Here is a 20,700-nt window from a genome sequence, read left to right as displayed (position 1 = left end):
GAACACGTCCAAAAGATTGTAAGCATGTATAGCTTTTTAAATAACAATACTTTTCAGGAAAAAATAAACTGCCACAGGTTAAAGTGTGGAGTATAGACAAGCCCTTATTGAACAATAGCACAGCACTGACTCTCTTAAAACTGAAGGGGAACCTTAATTAGACATGCTTGAGCTTTACATACAAATGTTGTATGAGTTAAACTCACTGACCACCTGTCAGTCAAGTCATTTCAATTCAAATGCTAATGATCACAGAATATGACAGACATAGAAACAACAAAGCTAGCGGTGCCCTGAGTACCGTCCATTTGGAAAATGTATGGATGTTTATGTAAAACATCATATTCTGGGGCAGAACAATTGTTGTTTGGCGCAGTGAGTGTAAACAAAGCTGTATGATCAGTGCTTGTTGCAGAATTAACCAGACTAAAAAGATGCTACAATGTGAATTACAGTTCCCCAGTCGCTGAGATTCAGCTCTTCACTGTTTTATGCCAGCCCCACACTAGAGGATAATTGGCTCAGGCTCAATCTGCCTTTCCCAACAATCGCATGCACAAATTTGAGGCTACTCTGAACAGATTATCTGGCCAATTTATACCATTATGTGAGGATTTACAGATGTCATCTTTGAAATTTACAATTTGAATTTTGCGGAAACAGCAATTTGGCACAGGAGCAGAGACTTGCAAAAAAACAAAACAAGAGGAGCAAGCTGACCAGGAAGCTTCACCAACTAGATGTAACACTGTTTAAGACTGAAAATAAACCTTTATTTATACTCAACACCATGACCTGACGCAGCAGCAAACATAGGCTGTGTTGACTCACTTTTCGCAGCTATGTTTGGGGGGTTTTCCCATGCAAATCATACAATACAAAAGAGGTACTATGGCTGACGATGCCAACCATCCACATCCATGTTTATTTTCATTTGATGAAGATTGATTGCATGACTTTCTATGAGATCCCAAATCGCTGGAATTGCCATTCTGAAATTGCACATTTAAACACTATGTATGTGGCCATGCATCTTGAAAAAATTGGTTACAAAAGACTAGAAACATTTGGCCTGTCATTGATTGGCATTAATAAATGACCAGTTTTGTGATGGTCCGATCAGAGGAAATCTGATTTAAGCTGACAGGAAAGGTGACAGTTATTCAGATCTCTTTACAAATGTGGTGAACAGAAAAGCATCTCGAGTAACACACCACATCAAACCTTGAGGCAGATGGGCTACAACAGCAGAAGACCATGTAGGGTTCCACTACTGTCAGCCAAGAACAGAAATCTGAGGCTGCAGTGGGCACAGGCCAGAAAAACTGAACTGGACATTTGTGGAAACACAATGTTCAACTGTTCCATGGACTAAATTTTCTTTATGTCAACATTCTACACTGTAATGATATGATATGTTTGACTGGGGGCGTTAATATTAACTATTGTGAATAGCCATGATTGTCCTTTTCTAATCTAGCCTCATCCACTATGATACTGGTCGCCTCAAACTGGTTCAGGTTTGAGTGACCTTCAGTGGCCTCCCCTGACTCTACATCTGACTCTCCAATTATATAACAACTAGAGATGGGTGAATTTATGAACGTGCATCTGACAAATCAGCAGGAATGATATGCCGTTACGTCACCATGGAGATTAATCTCAAAGGAAAGTTTGCAACATCCTCTGCAACAAGGAAATTAATCAGTTATGAAAGCAAAAGGATGTACTCAGTGTTAGTATTGTGCTTCGAATAAAGTGCTCAGTGAGAGTGTGATTTCCTGAAATGAAGAACTATTGCTTCATTGCTGTGTTTTTCAATAGCAGCACACAATAAAAGGAGAGGAGGAAAAAACGAGAGAAGTGACAGATGACCTGCAACAGCCTGGAATCAGTAACACTGCTTGTCTTGTCAAATCACTCACAAGCGGCCACCTGTTACTACATATGGGGCCTCAGTACCTCAGGGGTAAAGTCTGGGTTGCCAGTGGTGAGACTGGACACAATCCAGATGTAACCAGCTCCTATCAGGCCCAAGGACCGAGCTTCATCCAGTATATACCTGCCACGGAGGAGACAGAGAGATAATAAAGATCCACGGTTGAAATTTGTCGCTGTACAACAGAACGCCGGAGACGTCGGCAGGAAATGAAATGAACAAACACTTACAGAGCCTCATCCTTGGAGCAATACAGCAGTATAACAGGACTCTGAATCCTCTTGAGGGCAATGTGTGATTTAGAGTTTGGGTCGCCATCTACAGCATCTAGAGTCACAACACTCTGTAGGTCCCAGCGGACAAAGCTGTAACAACACAACATTAAATAATCCCAGACACTTAATCTTGTCAACTGCTGTAAGTAAAGGTTAAGGTGGAAAACAGAGTGTGTCTGTGTGTGTGTGTGCACGTGTGGGGATGTGTATTCATTACCTGTGATCCACAGTTACCCTCAGGGTGCTGATGAAGTCCTGGTATCCAGGGAATTTTGAGGTGACAATAGAAAAAACATGCCAATCGTACTCCTCCATGATGGCAAGCATGAGCAGGGCCTCCTGCTGCAGAGCTGCACCGAACTGGAAGAATGTGGACTTCTCATCCTGCAATGATACACAAGCCAGCAGCAGAGACAGTCAGCAGATTTGTCTGGGGAACGGAATTAATTGCCAGCAAGACATAAGAAAGGGAAAAAAAAAAAACAAGGACAGTAGTGAATGAGAGCAAGCCAGACTAAAAAAACCCGATGGAATTAGAAGAACCATTTTCAATTTTGCAATCAGTGAGTTAGAGTGGGAGCAGGAGGGAGATAAGAGAGAGTGTAAGTGCTGGAGAAACGTCGGGGAGAGAGGGAAAACGACCAAAAGAGGAAGAGATACTGAGAAAAGTCAACAAGTGAGACTACACTGCAGTGGAGTGACTGCTGACAACAGGGGGGCTAATGGTCGAAGATAACTACCTCATAACTCACAGATTGGATTCACTCCTATCCTCAGAAAGTGACACAACCATGCATTGTCTTGAAAGCTAATTTAGTCTATCTGCATTTTAATGTGCTTGTTGACTGAGCTGGTGCAATGCTATAAGTGTGATGTGAGAAAGAAAAATGCCTTCAACATTAAAAGTACTTTTTTAAAAGTGCACTATGGTTGCGGAACGATATGTTGTCGTTTCATAGCTGTGGATGTAACTTTTACAGAACTATAAAACAATATATGCCATATTAAGTTAAATAATTCAGCATTGCAGAGGAACTGGGGACCAGACAAAGCGGAACAGTACCACTGGAAATTATACAAAGCCAAATTATACGAAGACAACAGGAGGTGGGGACTTGACGTGTTGGTAAGAAACTCTTCTGAGGTCAATTATCCCATCCGGCTCCATTGTTACCATAATCAAAGAACTTATCAGCCATGCCAACGTATGCAAGGACACATGAAGGTATGTGGGCAGGAAATGGTCGCACTTTTCTTGATGACCACTCAAAGCTTTGTCATTCAGCCATTCACTCATGGCATCTATGTGCAGAGCCTTTTTCCATCACTCATCTTTAATACACACTCACACGCTGATAGACTGGTGTGCACCTCGATGGGGGGCATATGTTTTGTTTTTTTTACCAGAGAAGAAGAGACAAAGATTTGTTCTTTTGCCTAACTGAACTAAATACACCACCAAAACTTTAATAACCCAGCATGGACATTCAATTTTCTTTTGCCGGGGTACACTTCTTGTCCAGGGTTTAATTTAGTTAAGTTTTAGATTAATTTTGAACATGTATCTTTTTTTATTGTTGACCAACGGCCACTACAGACACATTGTGCCAGGAATCAAACCCATAACCTACCACCAGCTACCATCTCAGAGTAGGTGTACTTGTACTTTTGAAAGTCATTTTTAAAATGAGTAATAATAATAATAATTATATATATATATATATATAAATAAAAATTATGTACCGGAAACGTAGGCCGACACAAGAAAGAACCCCAACCTTGTAAGAGTAACTAAGTAACTTTTAATCTGAGTAAATTTTAAACAAGCTTTTTTAACTTGAGTACATTTTTAGTCTAGTACTTAAACTACTTTTACTACTTCAGTCAAACTTTATGAAAATACCGGTACTTTTACTTGAGTAGAATATTTCAGTATTCTTTCAACCACATCGTTTTTCATATGTAAAATGAGCCTGAAGAGGCAGCAGAGAGCATTACCACAACATGAAAGTAGTTTTTAAACGAATGAAATACATCAGAGAGAGAGAGTAAAACAAGTTGCTAATGACTGCAGAATGTATGTTTGGATGAAGCATAAACTTGGCTGTCCCCTTGGGACACAACAAACAGACAGCAACACAGCCCATCCACCAGAGAGAGGACAAGAGAGAGGGAGGAGGAGGAGGAGACAGGCAGAAAAAGAAAGAAAGGCAGAAAAAGAAAGAAAGGCTGAATGAGAGAATGGGCTTTAGTCTTGTGGGTGAGATCGAGACACCTGCAGCAGCATAGAGGTGAGAGTCTTGGGAGAGGAACTGAAAGAGCCGCAAACATCAGATCTCTTCACAAAGTCCCCGTCTTTCTCTTCTACACACACACACACACATACAGTGAGAGAGAACGAGAGAGAGCGAGAGAGAGCACATGCACACATACATGCTCTAACTTCCGCATAGGGCATCAAAGAAGGAGACACATTAAACATCAAAGCCCTGATAAACACACATGGAGAATCAGCTGTCAGCTCCTGTCTCTGCTGCCAAAACCAGAGCTTCACGTGCATGTGTGTGTGTGTGTGTGCGCGTGCGTGCATGTGTGTGTGTAGTAGGCTGAAGGGACAAATCCTGACTCAATCCTATCTTTGTGAGGACATTATGACCTTGTAAAGACCAGCCAAAGTATCCTCACAAGGTCAAAATGTCCTCACTGTTAAAGGCTTTTTGAGGGTTAAGACAGTTAAAACTGGGTTTAAGGTTAAGGGTTAGGCATTAAGAATCTTAGGGTTCAAATCTGTGTGTCGTGAGTACAAATTTTATCTCGTCCTTTTGAGAAGATAAATAATACCATTTTACTTTCTTTTTTTTTTTTACAAGTTTTCAAAAATATTTCTGGTCTCTTTTTGTTATGACTGGTGGTCTAACAGATTTGTCAAGCACCATGTATATACAGTATATGTGTGTGTGTGTGGAGAGTACTGCACAAAAGTCCTAGGTAATTATTTCTCAATCACTTTATTGCAATACAGGAAACATGTATGCAGTTTTAAATTAACACATTTTTCATAAAAGAGGCATGTGTGTGTGTGTGCGCGCTTTAATGTGAAGCTTATACTGCGCCTTTACACTTGACCTTGAGGGAAACAAAAATCTGTCAGTTGTCGTCCCTCTGAGATTTGACTTCCCTTACTCCACCACCACAAACATCGGGAGGAGGAGTGAGGAGGAAATTGTACTTCAAAAAGATCTCTCTCACTGTTTCCCTCTGTGTGTGTGTGTGGCAACCGGCACAACATCAACACATACCAATATACAACTGTACGTACACACAAAACTGTGCAAATACAATGTCTATTAATGTCATTGTCTACTAGACAATGACGCAGTTGTTAACTGATCTGAGGATAATTCTGGTTTATTACAGTTTGGGTCACATGTTTGCCAGTGTTCCTACTTATGATGATAATATTCAGCATTAATCACACCAGTAACTGTCAGGACATGGGAAATCAGAGAGGAACACACACATGATTTGATTCTGTGCGCGATCAGACGGATATATAGATCCCAAACAAGAAAAAAACAGCATAATTATGCTATTACAATATAAAAAGACAGAAATGTTACCAGACAAAAATGCCAAACATTTGCAACTACAGACTTGTTTTATTTATCATCTTGGATAGTTTGGAGATGGTATTTGAAAATGTCCCTTTCAGCACTTTACGATATGTCCTTAAATATTTTATTACAAAATAAATAATAAGTAGCCATCATGCTACACACATGCCACTATTCAGTGTTCATAAGAAGCAAACGTGAAGCTCATCAACACATTCACACTCAATCACAGGGGCCCAAAAGTGTTGACACCATGAAGACACTGTGGAGATGGTTCTACGTGCCAAAAACGTTCATAACATGCTTTTAATGTGTTTAATATTTACAGCTCTCATTGCGGTCAAAGAGGAGAGGAGAAGATGGAGGGCAGGTTGAGAATTTAGAATGAACGAGGTCAAGAGTGGGGGGCAGATGAAATATAAAAGAGAAAAAGAGGAACACTGACACAGACCTGCATCTTTTCATCAAATCACACAAGTCCACCAAGAAACTCACGTATGAATAATGCACAAATGGAACATGTGCGCACACACACACACGTCAAACTTCACATTATAACCCACATACCTAGAGATTTACTGATGACATTGTGCATCAATTATACAAATACACTTAACTTCGTGTACAGTTTAACATCCGCCCACATGCATGCACAGAGCACATACACACGTGTACATACACAAAGGCCCTTCAAAATATAGCTTGACTCATACAGTAAACCAGCAAACCAATGAATAATACACCAAGATTTCCAACACACACACACACACAGAAAGAGAGAGAGAGAGCACACACTCTTCCATGTCAAATTACATTTTTGTTCACAGCAATCAAATTAAGAAAATATGAACATGTGGAAAGATCCAGGCTAATGAAGAACAAACTGACACATTTCTAGAAATCACTGGGAGTAGGAGTTGGTCTACAAGAGACGAGGCCTGCGAGTCCTGTGAGGAGTGAGGGCGGAAGTCGAGAGGAGTGAGCAACCAAAAGTTAAAGCAACAAGAAACAAGAGGCTGGATGAGGATCACAGAGGGACGCTCAATAAAAGGATGGAGCTAGGATGCAGAATAATGAGAGATGCATGGGGGTAAGAAGGAGGAAGAGGAGGAAGAGGAGGAGGATGATGAGGCCAGCAATGTGCTTTATTAATATTTAATGCAGTAGGTCAGTAAGGATGTAGCAGCTACATTAAGTTGGCCTGACAAAGTATGGCCCCCAGATGCTGCTAAGTACCTTCTCACTTAAGTCTGCACAAAAGTGCAAACAAACCAGCAAATTAACAATAAGCATCGTGTCAACAAAGTGAAACTAACAGCAGTTTCAAGGGGTCACATGCAAAATGCAACGTAAGTCAGTCGACGTAGAAGGAAAAGAAGCCCAGTGGGAGCGCAAAGATAATGTGCTCAAAGTTAAATTGTAGGAAAATAAAAACATAACAATTCAATTGAAAAGTTGGCGTTGTCAGTGGATGAATTAGGGTAATTAGGTGCCATTGAGAACAAGATTACCTGCCAAATGTCATTAATAGATAAGGAATGCTTCATCTTAATGACAGTGAAGTGAATGCGCCTCCATCCAAATGAACACGAGCTAATAAAGTCCTACTTGAGCTTTAGGTCATGGCTCTCTCTCATTCAACGAGCAGAAATCCAAGCCAATATTTTAATGGGAGCAGCTTATGCTCATATTATGACAAAACTGATACAATTATTCACTTTATAATTAGACAGCAAATATCTCATGGAAACAGTTTGCACAATGTTAAGACTATGCAGTTTACTCTGTAAAGGTGTTTTAGACAATCCTCGATACACATGTCACAAAATGTCTGCTGTGGAAAAGGCCTGAATGGTGCAAATTCAAACCTCAGTGACACAATAACCTCTGACAGAGCATCTGAATACTACTTATAATAGTAAGTCATGTGGAACTGTATATTTTCTGTTATACGTGACCTGAAAAAAAACAAGATTTATTAGCCAGCCTTTTTTTTGCAGTGTTAAAAAACACACAGAGGAAAGTCACCTGAGATATTACAGTAGATGTTTTTTTAAGAGCTAATGTCTCCCTTTACTGTTGGACCTTATCAGCATCATTAACATTAATTAGAGAGTGCAGGTTAGTATGTTAGCAGGATGAAAGTGAGCTCAATGAACAAGGGCCTGTAAGACATTAAAACTGCACTAGAGAGAGAGAGCTACACTGGTGAGCAGGATACATTTTTGTGTTGCAGTCTAATTCTCTGTAAATGCTCAGCAGATGTTCTACAAACCATAGCGCTAACAAACAGCGCTCTAAATCCATCCGTTAACAAAGAATTAGCCCAGTAAAGCCATTTACAAACAAACGCCTGGTGTAGCCCTGAAGGAGGCTGCTGTCATTTGATCAGCATCAAAAAGTAACAGAGAATAGGGTTTGTGTTGCAAACGCCTTTGATTAGGGTTCCCAACTTCCTGATAAAAACATAAGGAAGGATTAAATAATCCCATTCTCTAATCAGTTGTACTGACCAGTAGCAATTGCTCTAAGACAGCAAGGGAAACTGAGCTTCCGCTAAAATGTTGTATTTGCAGTTCAACACTAAAAGTGTGCTAGAACACGATTAGTACGTGTCACTAGCCTCCGCACTAACGCCACTAACAGCTTCAACTGCTCTCTATGGGACGACACAGATTACGTTTTATTCACTGGTGATTGGACAAATGCAGCAAAAGCTTCCACTTCCACGGAAGCTCAGCTTCTTTGGGAGTCAATGGAGCAGTGGGCGGGTGCGCTGACAATGGGCTGATTGGATGATTTGAGGAACTGTCTGAAAGGCCATGCCAGTTTTTGATTGACAGCGTTAGAGAAACATACAGGACAGCGGAGCCTTTTCTGTCTCAGTCCTGTGTGGATTTTACAAGGGAAGTCTGTAGATAAATAGCTGGTCGTTGTGTGTTATTTGCTCGGTGATATAGACCATTTATACACTGTAAATAAAAACTATTATAGCATTAAATTATACATAATTATCGTGTTTCCTTGTTCTAAGAATTTATATGTAAATAACTGAGCCTGAAATGAGCTTCCCCTGTTTCAAAGACCAGCAACCGCCACTGAAACTGACATAGTGCACTTTACACACATCGCACCCCCCCAGGTACCTGATATACTGCACATGACATAGGCTACATTTACCCGCACACACTACACACTTTCGCTTTTTACAGCTGAGTAAAAGACGTAGTTTTGCTTTATTTTCGCCTGAGCAGTATCCTCCTGTTGCTATTTTACCTTTACATCTCGCCATGTTGGACGGCCAATAAAGAGTGCCCATTAATGACAGACAGATACAGAGGGTTGATTTTCCCCGCATGCAATCTTCATTGGTAGACACATCTGTAAGTGTGTTCCTTATCTGTTCAATACGGAACACGTCTTTCACCTTTCAGATCCAGAACAAATACTTATTTTTATGAAACGGTTGACAACTGCACCTTTGATACGGAATAATGTAATTTTCTTTTGAAATGACTCCACACATGTTCATACATTTATTGATAAACTGGTGTATGAATTGTGCTATGTTGTCAGGAATGTAAAATAACAGGTTGATGAGCACACATACATCAAACGTGCAACATCAAACACTATTCTTTGAAAATGTCTGAAAGCTAACAAAGACAGCACAACCCACATCCCCCTGCATAGCAAATAGCATGCCATAAAAGAAAAAAAAAACTCTTGACACTAACAGAATGCAAATGCAAGCACTGGTCCCCAAAGCGCTGAAAGCTCTTCCATTTTAGAACAGAGAGACAGGTCCCAAAGCCCACGTCCACTAACCGAACACTCTCCTCAGTCCCAGGATTGACAGAGAACTCTAGTGTTTAGCTTGGCTGCCAATGCTAACAAAGACTACTTTAGTATTTAACAAGAGGTGCGTCCCAATGCATAAGTCTACTGTACTATTTAACAGCCTCACACTCCCCAGGCAAACACTGAATAGCATTTAACACCGCACAGAGCCCCAAAGCTGGTATAGCCTAACAAAGACAAGTAATAGCAAGTGATGGATGACTCTCAGCAAACAAAGCACGTAGTATTAGTTTTATCCAAAGTCCCGGATTTTACATATCTACACAACAAACTACATTTGTTTTAAGATGATATTTTTGTCTTTAGTGTGTACATTTTGTTGATTTTTGACGTTATTATACTGCCTCCATTTTGTCTTCTCTTATCTGTTTACAGGATCTGCTAAGAAATACTATCAGACCTGATGGCGGGAGCATTTCAGCAGCGCAGGGACGAGTGAGGGAGCAGTGTGGGAATGTCAGTGGATGACTTAAAAACAGAGAGGGTGAGTCATGTGAAGCTGATAAGCTTAATCATTTGACAGTGGTTTGAATGTAAAAGACATCTGTTTATAGTTCCACACTACAGTTTTAAAGAGGCAACAGTCAACTTTTATGTCCCGAGTAATTCCTGTTTACTCGCTGTAATAAAGATGCAGTAGGAGCAAGACAAGAAACCAGTAAGGACACCATTTGTTGTGTCACATCATTGTGTAGACATCAAGTGGAAATTTTAATGATTTGTTTTTGGTTTTATAAATCCTTTTAGATATTTTAGATGTGTTGATTGGGCAGACAGTTGGTGAAGTGGTTAGCAATCCTGCCTTTGCAGAAAGAAGACCCGGGTTTGTGACCCAGTCGGAACAAGGGCCTTTCTGCATAGACTTTGCATGTTCTCCCTGTGTGTGGGTGTGGGGTTTCTCCGGGTTCTCTGAATTCCTCCCACAGTCCAAAAACATGCAGATTTGGGGATTAGATAAATTGGACATTCTAAATTGACTGTAGGTGTGTGTGAGTGTGAGTGTGGATGGTTGTTGGCGACCTGTCCCCACATTTCGCCCTATGTCAGCTCATGTGGAGGATAAAGCGGTAGAAGATGGATGGATAAAATATTGGCATTTGATTCTGTTCAACGGAATACTGAGCTCTGAAAAAGATCAAATACATCTGAGCAACTTGGTTATTCGTATTGATAAAAGAATATGTAAAGTATAAGAGAAGCTTGTGAAATTTCAAAGGGCAAATTAAACTCAGAATGATATTTTCACTTATTAGGGTGAAATCCTTATGGAACCTTATGTCCTGCTCATCTTAATTTGTATTTGTGATGTGCTGCCTTTATCTCTTTTTAAGGCAAAATATTTAAGTGCGTCATCAGCAGTCATGAATATTGTGAACCCACCACTGTATTTGTCACAGTCAGAAACTAATACACTCTCTTCTACTGCTTGTTTACCTTAACTTTCTCAGGGAAGTCATAAACTCACATTTGTGTTCAAAAATCCATTAAAAACAGCTCGCAGACATTGTGCTGCCTTGAAGAGCATGCAGTCATCCATCATGCCCCTGTATTATATTTCTTTCCTGTTGGCGAGTCAGTCGAGAATATATTTATTTTTTTTACAGTTTGTTGGGATTTTAGCGAAGCAAAAAATAAATTACCAGTAACTAATGCATGATGAGATTAGCAAGAGATTAGTGATTTATTAATCCAGTGTCACACTCCTGATACTGAGCCCTGAAGAGATAGCTCTTCTCCATGACTGCCATCAACACTTATAATACTACACATCATATTGTGGACACAAATATTTTTAGCTTTTTCTTTTGTCAGTGCTATTTGAGTTTATTTAGGGTCAACTAATAAAAAATATATTACAACCTCTAAAACGAAATTCTTATGAATGCAAATACGAAACATTTCACACTTTTGAGTGATTTTATTGCAAACAAGCAGCATTTAGTGCAGTTATGGCTCTTGGGTACCAGCTGTTTTTCAGTCTGTTTGTCCAAGTCTTGTCTAATAGCGATCTACTATAAAATAAACCTGATGTTAAAACAGTTTCCTGAGGGAAACCTTCATTTCTCCATCCAATCAGTGCGTATAGTAGTACAAATGACACATTCTCCCAAGTTTTATAAAAATGGGTTTAAAGCCAAATGGTAAATACACAGTGGAGAAGAAAAATGAGCTGTTGTCAAACACTGACAAACAAGAAGCAAAAATATGCAATTAAATCAGTTAAACAGGCTACAACTGTGAGACACAAGCAAGCTCTTATATTATTTTGATTTAATTAGAAAAGCCGTTGCACATGTTCTTCGGAAGAGTTTATTCTTAACTGGGACAGTAAGCAGGCTGAGATATTGTTTTCAATAGCTGTAGATTACTGTGGAACTGTTCAGGCTAATACTGTATGTTAATTTGATACTGTAATTTGTGGATCAGGAGCCCATATACAGGCAGTCATGCTTTGCAGATGAATTCATCAATAGTGTGTGTTTATTTCCATGAGAAAATCATCACTCTGCTGATCTCACTACATGGTGCAGCATCGAACTCAACCACTAACTATTCTAAGGGAATGACAAAAACCACTGTGCGGACTCAGAGAGGAAAAATTAATTTCACAAAGCATTGTATTGGACGCAGGAGTGTGCTGCTCCAGTTAAATGTGTCTCCTGAGTGGTGGTCGGTGGTTGTGTGCATGCTTGGTCCTGCCTTTCCAAGTGTCAGAATGCTGCTCACGACTGAGGCTAATCACAACACCTGCTTAGTAGAGATTACAGTGGGATCCACTGGTGTGCTGAAAGGCCTGTGCTTTATGAAAACGGAAGCGCACGCACACACACACAGAAGCACGCACACACACACAGAGGACATCATTGACATAATGCATTCCCTAGAACCTTATCCGCAACGTCAACCGTCACAACTTAATGCCTAACCTTAACCTTACCCTAAACCTAATTCTAAAACTAGGTCTTAACCCTGAAAAATTCCTTTAACCAAATTTACTTAAGGCCTGTATATTCTCCGCAAGAACAGAGAAATGGTTTCTCGAGGTGGCAAGCACAAGAAAGAAGTTGGTTCTGACCTGGACATTTCATACTTCACCATGAACTCAAGTGCATATCTCCTGGGAGGTCCTCATAGGAAATGACAACATTTCTGCATTAACCACACCCACTTTTCTAACCGATCACAAGAACTCCCAAACTGGGGCTGTCAGAAAAGAATGACGTCATTATTTTCTCGCATGAATCATCTAAAACATGCAGGACCAGGACTGGGAAACACTGTTCAATCATGTTATAAAATAATGTTCCTTTCACTTTATATGTGTTTTTCTTGTTTATTGCTATACATAATCTTTTTAGATATTTTTTTACCACAGCAACCATATGTGGTACCTTCATGGACCTTGATTTCTACATGAAAATAAAAAAGTTTGAAACATGTAACAAAAGGAAATAGTCTTGTTATATCGTCCAATGACACTCTAGGGTTGAAGTTTCCAAGTATTTCAGTGTGTGCCCTGTAAAGGGTTAAAGTTGTGAGGCCCAGACAAAATGTTGTAGCAAAACAGTTGTAGCATGGCTCGGCACGACATAGCTCGACTCTACACGGTTTGGGTCGTTCTCCGTTACATGTAGTACCGCCTCAATGTGGACTGTGACAAGTAAAACAGTTGTGTTCAGTGTACTGAATCATTAGAATCAGTTAATTAAAAAGATAAGTTCAGTACTTCCTGCATGACTCTGACACAGTCACTGAACTGAAATACAACTGAACGGGTTGTGATTCGGCTCGCGATTGCCGGCTTTCAGCAGCACTGTCTCTAAATACACCAGTCTCCTCTATTAAATATTGAGGTTTTAGACATGTTCTTGCTAAATGTTGGAGACTAACACATGATTTCAGGATTTTTAAGTCTTTTTAACTGATCTACAGTTTGTCATTGTTCGGTTTGATTCGTGTGTCGGACGTCACGCTCACGCCGCTTCCAGGGACGACACTCTCTCACCAATCAGCGTCCGACAGTCTGTTGACGTCACATTTTAGTATCAGCTCAACTCGCTTGGAACCTCACCAGAGCAGGTACTAAAAACCAGGTACTATCCCACAAGGAAAAGCAAAAAAAAGTTGTGGCTTGCTACAACTGTGCAGTGGCCAAATAATTGCCAAAAATGTACCCAAAAAGATAGGTTTGTATGTTTTTTGGACCTCACAAAGACATAAATACAAGTACACATTCACTCACATATACACAAAGAGGAAGAGGATGTGTGCCTATATATGGTGTGCGTCTATGTGCTGCTACTATAGTTTGAGTAATAATAACCGCTTGACTTATAGATCTACAGAGAGAAAGAGATGTTAATGTTATTTCATCCCCCTACAAGGAAAACAAATGACAAAGGCAACTCTATTCCTCCCTCAGTTTCTCTCTTTCCCCATCGGTGAATGAATTTAAAACGGCACCAGAAATGAGCAACACCCGGCATCCTCCTCCCTCTATAGCAGCCTTCATTGGCAAATCTGAGTTTTGCCAGTTTTATATTTATAGCTAAAATGCCTTTGGGTGAAAAAAAACCCTCACTATTTCTTTCTCTCTCACTCTCTCTCGCTCTCGCTCTCACAGCCCACTGATGGTGACTCTGTTGGACTTAAGAAACCTTAGGCCCGGTGTAAAAATGGCAGCAAGCTATGAGTCAACCCATCCCAACTGACTATCTCAGCGATGACTCCTGGACTAAGGGACGCAGGTATGAGGACAGGGACAAGACACACCAGTTGGTGTTGGGTCAGGACACTTGTCCAGTGCCACTGCAAAACAAAATGGTGTGACTGGTGTGACTGGTGTGTGTTAGCATTTTTGCTGTCACAGAACAGCTGCAGGCTGCTGAATGCTAAAATATTGTTTTGGTTAAAATTCCATTAACCCAGTATTTCTTTAGTAAGTTCTTGACAGCTGAAGCATTAGGCTTGCTTAATACCATAGAATAAGTTAATACAATGCCACAAACATCCAGGGGGCATGTATAGTGCAGGGGGGAGGATGCTGGGAAGTGATTTTGCTGAGATTGTTTAGGGGTAAAGGAGTCGGCTAAACAAATCACTAATTCTGCAGAGGAAAGAAAACCGGTAGCTGAGGAGGTATTCATTCATTATATATGAGGCTTACTCAGGACTGTGTAAGCTTTTTTTAAACACCAAAAACTCTCCCACAACACTATTGCGCATGCACACTCACTTTCTGAAAAACACACATAAAAATGCTACATTTACTTTATCCAGCAACAAAAACAGACAAAGGCTTGTTAATCCCTTTTTCTCCCAGGCCCTGCTGAGTTTGTTCACATGTGACTCCATCTCCTCCAGTTTCATACCACGACTGGTCTCCTCCAATCCTCCTCTCCCCCTTCTCTCCTCTCTAAAATCCAGCCACTTGTTCTCATCGCTTTTGTTCACACGACAGTAACCATCCACTGTTACCATGGCAAATCAATGGTCAGTCTACAGATGGGAGTAGATTCATTTCACCCTCGCACATGCATGTGCACGCACATGCAGGTTTGTGTAGCTATTCTTCTCGGGATACTGCATTGACATTCTTTTGGACAGCCTCAACAAAGCGTTGTTAACACTAACCGTAACCATAACTAGTGAATGCCTAAATCTAACCTTAACCTGATAACAATTCAAAACCTTAGCTCTAAATTGAACAAGTTCTTGATAAATTAGGTTCGGACCACCCGTGGCTCTACATTTTAGGTCCGGGCCCATCCATTTTGACCCAGAATGAGACAGACACAGAGAGTAATAACTATTAGCTTAATATAAAGCGTCAACATGAACTATTATTGGTAAAGCAAAGCAGCTTGTTTTCATTTAAATTCACAAAGAAGCTCCGAGGACCAGGAGGAGGAAACTCCTGCCGTTTTAAGAAACGTTACGAGTGACTAGTTACCGTTAGCTCGGCCGCCCCCTCTCCCCATCAAGTCCTCCCGTAGAAGCCACCCCCTCACACTAGCAAAGCAAGTCCAAAGATATAATTCCATTTCAGTCTTTTTGTGTATTGAACGTTCAAAAGAGCTGAAGTTAGGCTTACTGCCAAGGTGTATGTCTTTGCCACAGGGGTAGGCTACTGAGTCGCTGTGTTTTTTTCGGCTTATTTTAACTGGCCCATTCGGTTTTCTGGAGGCCCACCCACAATCAAAATCCTGGTCCCGCTAGTGGTTCAGACTCATTGGGACATGGTTTTGGTCTCCATTAGGACTACTTATTATTAGTGTAATAGTGTTTATGCCAGAGGCATACAAATATAACAAATATAAGCACACACACACACACACCCATAACAATCACAACTTTACTATTTTATTTATACATTTTTAACGATGAATTTTCCTATTTATGGATAGATTTTTATGCTTTTGGTAATAAACAACCCTCCTGTTTTAGACAGTAATGCCATATGTCCCTCTTTATTTTATAACAAATGCCGGAAACTGTCGGGAGGAGACTATGTATGCAAGGTCTGTTTATAATCATTTCCCTTTTTTATGTTTTAATTTCTTAAGAACTGGTTTAATGAAGCAATTTAATTTAATTGTATTATTAAGTTCCTTATTATTCTTTTATTAAATAGAATTACATTTTCATAAAACTGTCCTATTATTTTATCACTATTTATTTATTACAGCAAAATAAAATCAATAGTAACCCTCAAATGTGCTTTTAAGGGGTGACACAATGTGAGGAGCAGCCAAAAGTCCTCACTCCCTATGGTTTATAAATTGTGTTGGTCCTCACAAAAATACACATACAAGACCACACACACACACACACACACACACACACACCTTCCCTTTCTGGCATTCCATCACAATGGTAATGGATAGGTGTCGATGCTCTGTGTGGTCGAGTCCATACTGCCCTGACAGGTGTGCATGTGTGTATGTGCGTGTGCATGTGTCAAAGATCAGATAAGTAAATCTATTTCCTTAACTAATTAAAGGGAGGCACAACTCCTCATGGAAAAGAAAGCCTGCCGACTGTGCTCGATGCGATAACCAAAATTGCAAACACACATTTCGTGGTTGTGTATATTATCTCTGCTATGCATTTGTGGGAATGGGTTTGTATGTACAGTATAATGTGTGCTGAGTCTGTTTGAACATGGCAGATGCTTAAAGCCAGTGGCTATTAGACAGCAGAGCAGAGATAATAGGCTATGGCTGACGTTACCTACTACGCCCTATTAGCCAGTACCCAACCTGGAGACAAACAGACACACAACTGGGGCAAATCTGCACCCGCATTTCTGTATTTTTATGTCTGATTCAGTGGGTGTTCCTGAGAACGCTCTGTTGGATAGCACATGCTTGGAGAGATGGATGAGAGAAGACGAGCAGAGACACCCTAATCTATTGGTGAGAGTGATTAATCCCACATTGGAGCGAGGTTTAAGGCAAGACTCGAAGAACGGGAGGAAGTAAAGGAAGTGCTAACACGTTCCAAAAAAATGAAAAAGCATCACAGACCATGTGAGCAGGAACATGAGCTGAGAGTTGACAGGAAGAAGGGAGGGCAGTGAGAGAGTGACAGAGAGAAACAAAGAAGAAAAGACATCCTTCTGTGTGACATTCAATAAAGAGAAACAAGTGGAAGAAAAACTTCCGTTCCAGTATCTGAATGTCGGCAGCTGACGCTGTGCTGAGGAGAGTAGGAGTTATGACACACATCACACAGTGGCTCTCTAGATCCATCTGTCTATCCGTGCACCCTTCCTTTCATCGTTCTGTCTCCACCCTGTTTGATGCTGCAGCTTAAATGCGGACGAGGCTGCTTCTGCTTGAGAGAGAAGAGCCGAGCAGCTCACGACAGGTGGCAGCTCAGGAACCGGAGACTGTGGGGTTTCTCTGCAGAAGCACCGCCGTGAGACAGTGTGTGGGAGGATTAGTGGCGATGACGAGGACAACGAGGACGATCGCTATCAGAGACCAGTTCACTTGTACATCCTTCTCTGTCCCTTTTCTCGATGCATCCCTCCTCACACTCTCTGCCTCCCCCTGTCTTCACTTCCTGCTCAACACTCTACAGAAGTTTGAGCCACTGGGAGATCATTAGCAAATGATCAAACCCCAACATTCACTGTCCACACACACACACACGCGCACACACACACACTCACACACACACAGAGGATGGCAAAAGCATAAGTATGCATACACACTTATAGGAAGACACAAACACATGAAATGGGGGCACACGGAAGAGCACTGCGGATTAAGAAATCCAAAACACAGTCATAATGTGTGTGTGTGTGTGTGTACACTCAAGTGGACATCAACGTGTGGTCTGGTGGGCAAGATTGGGGGATAAAAATGGGATTCATGTAGCACAATTTCCTTTTTGGCAGAAGAACAAGAAATATGACTTAATCGAAAACTCAGAAGAGAAGATACACATTTACTTCAACAGACTTGTGTGTGTGTGTGCATGTGTGTGTCCATCCACCCACACATCACAAGACCATTCAATTTGTCCACACAGCCTCTTTCTCTCTGTGGCTTTCTCTCTCCTACACTAATTCCAGTACAAAAATAAGAGAAAAAGTCGTATTAAAACACACACACACGCAGAACTAAGTCTCCTCACTTGCTCCTCAGACAAATGCATTTGTGCACACACCTACATGCACCACAGCACCTAGACACGCACATGCACAGTCATAGTCAGTCTCTCCATCAGAAATGTATTCAATAATTCAGTGTAAGGGAAGTACACAAGAGTGTAAGGAGTGTATTCAGCGCTGGCCTGAGGGCCGGCCTCTGCTCTAAAAGCATGATGTCACCGCCAGCCGTCTCCTCCTGTCCCTCTCCTCCTGCTTTTAATCCATCCGACTGGCTTTTTGCAACCTCTCCCCCTCAGTCTCATTCCGCTGGTTAAATTTGGTTTTGATGGCACATTTGATGCCTAATTGGCTTCGAAATCATGAGGCGAGTATGTGTGCACAAAATCCAGAATGAAGAAACGGAGTTGACAGACTATTAAAAGTCGTCATGCTTAAAAAAGTTCATTTCGACAAACTGTAAGTCGGACCAGCCACGTTATTCTTTTCTGCTTCATCCATTTCTGTCTCTCTGTATTTCTCCACCATTCGTTCCGTCTCCACCTTTCTTCTCTTCAGCTCTCCCCTCCGCGCCTTCTTTCTGCAGGTTTGCCAGCTGTTCTGCTGATCCACTGAAGCCCCTCTCAGATGTAGGTCGCTCTCTCAATTAAGACAATTAGCAGCAGACGGGTGAGACCGAGCCGCTCTCATTACAGCAACAGGAGCCATAGGCTTGCATCACATGGCCAGCACTTAACACTCCACTTGGCACCTGCATTTGCCTTGACTAGTGCCAATCTGCCAGTATTTTCTTGCACTAATACTGAATTGGCCACTGCAGAATAACCAAGCCACAGAGCTCAAACTATAACACTATTGAAACTGAACTAGTTTTACTCTGTGTGTAATTTCATGGACCATTCACACAAGATAAAGAGTCTCTCGAGTCATAGACTGGATGAAAATTGTTCGGATCATTTCTGCTCTGTGAAAAAAAGCACAACTTTAAAGAAAAAAGAAAAAAAAACGAAGGAATATCCAGTAAATGAAAAGCTGACAGGGGCTTGTCTTTCAGGTCGAACATCTTGACCGTGTGATGACGATTGGCTGACTGCCACTCAAGTAACGCGCTATTAAGATTTTAGTTCAGTTGAACAATTCTTTGCTTTCAACTCGAAAAACGCATTTTGAAAGAACACAATTAGCAAATCACAAAGGCTGCAGTTGAATTGCTTTAATTGTCATTGTTCTGTGTTCTTTGCCACTTTCAAAAGAAATGCTAACCTATATCGTCAATTGAGTTCACACAAGCCTACCAGCTCCAGTATAACAGTGTTTTGGTGACAGACAGTAAACAGGTTATGGCAGAGGTCTCAAACCCTAAGTTTTTACTCTTTAAAATTATAACTTTATATGGTTCCCTATCAAAACAAACACTTTTATCTTGAAATTGTGTGAAATATTGTCAGGATCACAATACACCCCCACGAAACAGTTGCTTTCGTCCTAAAAAGGTAGACTATTTTTCACTCGACTGCCCCCTACTGACCAGAATGCTCCCAGGTCATTTGACTTTGGGACCCCTGGGTTAAGGAATTCACCCTGGTTCTCTGAAACATGAATGAGTTGAGATAAATATTGAAGGAAAACCTGAGGTTAAGGAATTATCCTCGGCTTTGTGAAACAGTAATGACATTAAATGAATGTTGAAAGACAGGAATATGGCCCTTGAGTCATCCTTTCTTCCATTATAGTAAATATTTTGTGGATATTGAAAAGAAAATTGACTTAAGAAAATCTAAATGCAATCACAATAACTGTCAGAAAAAGCACAATTACATAAAGTATGTTCCTCCATTTTGTTGAGCCCTAGATTATAGTGGTGTCACTTTGAGCTGAACAGATGGATGACATTTACGTTTAATCTTCTAGGCTGATAAAAAGCCGCTGATGCTAATAAATGGACTTTAATGTTAAATGATAAATGAATAATAAAGGAGTAAAACTTATACGTTATAAGTTATAATTTCAGGATGATCTGAATCTTGAGGTTCAACTAATCACATTTCAACATAATCTATATAAGCCAGCTGATAAAAGCATCTGCAGTGTGCTCTTTAAGGATGTGCCAGGCGGGTAACACCCCTGGACATCATTAACTGGCTTCAGAAATGTAGGCCTCTCTCCGAGCCTTATACAGCCAATAACAGCTGATTAGTACTGGTCTGCAGAACAATGTTCGAGGATGCATCACCATCAGCTAGTGTAGCAACACCTCTGGCCATCATTAAAGTGCTGCAGCAGCAGCAGCATCATCAGAGAGGTTGGACGTTCTCGTCCACCCTGCTCATTTTCGCCATACGCACACAATCACTTCCTGCCAGGGTGCAATTAATAACGGTTTGATTCTTA

At 40.8% G+C, this 20,700-nt stretch overlaps 1 protein-coding gene across 1 annotated transcript in view; it reads right to left on the bottom strand.

Annotated features, from left to right (window-relative positions):
- The window catches only part of grin2ab (glutamate receptor, ionotropic, N-methyl D-aspartate 2A, b), a 114,836-nt gene that overhangs the window by 31,598 nt on the left and 62,538 nt on the right, over window positions 1–20,700 (bottom strand). Inside the window, exons 5-7 of the mRNA XM_044027448.1 lie at window positions 2,432–2,598; window positions 2,170–2,304; window positions 1,963–2,062 (exon numbers count right to left, since the gene is read on the bottom strand). Of these exons, the coding sequence (XP_043883383.1) occupies window positions 1,963–2,062; window positions 2,170–2,304; window positions 2,432–2,598 (402 nt within the window). The remainder of the gene's footprint in view (window positions 1–1,962; window positions 2,063–2,169; window positions 2,305–2,431; window positions 2,599–20,700) is intronic.

This window comes from Solea senegalensis, linkage group LG6 (genome assembly GCF_019176455.1).
Source record: "Solea senegalensis isolate Sse05_10M linkage group LG6, IFAPA_SoseM_1, whole genome shotgun sequence".
Classification (NCBI taxonomy): Eukaryota; Metazoa; Chordata; class Actinopteri; order Pleuronectiformes; family Soleidae; genus Solea; species Solea senegalensis.
The sequence above is the reverse complement of the archived record's forward strand: the minus strand, read 5'-3'. Positions and strand labels throughout refer to the sequence as shown.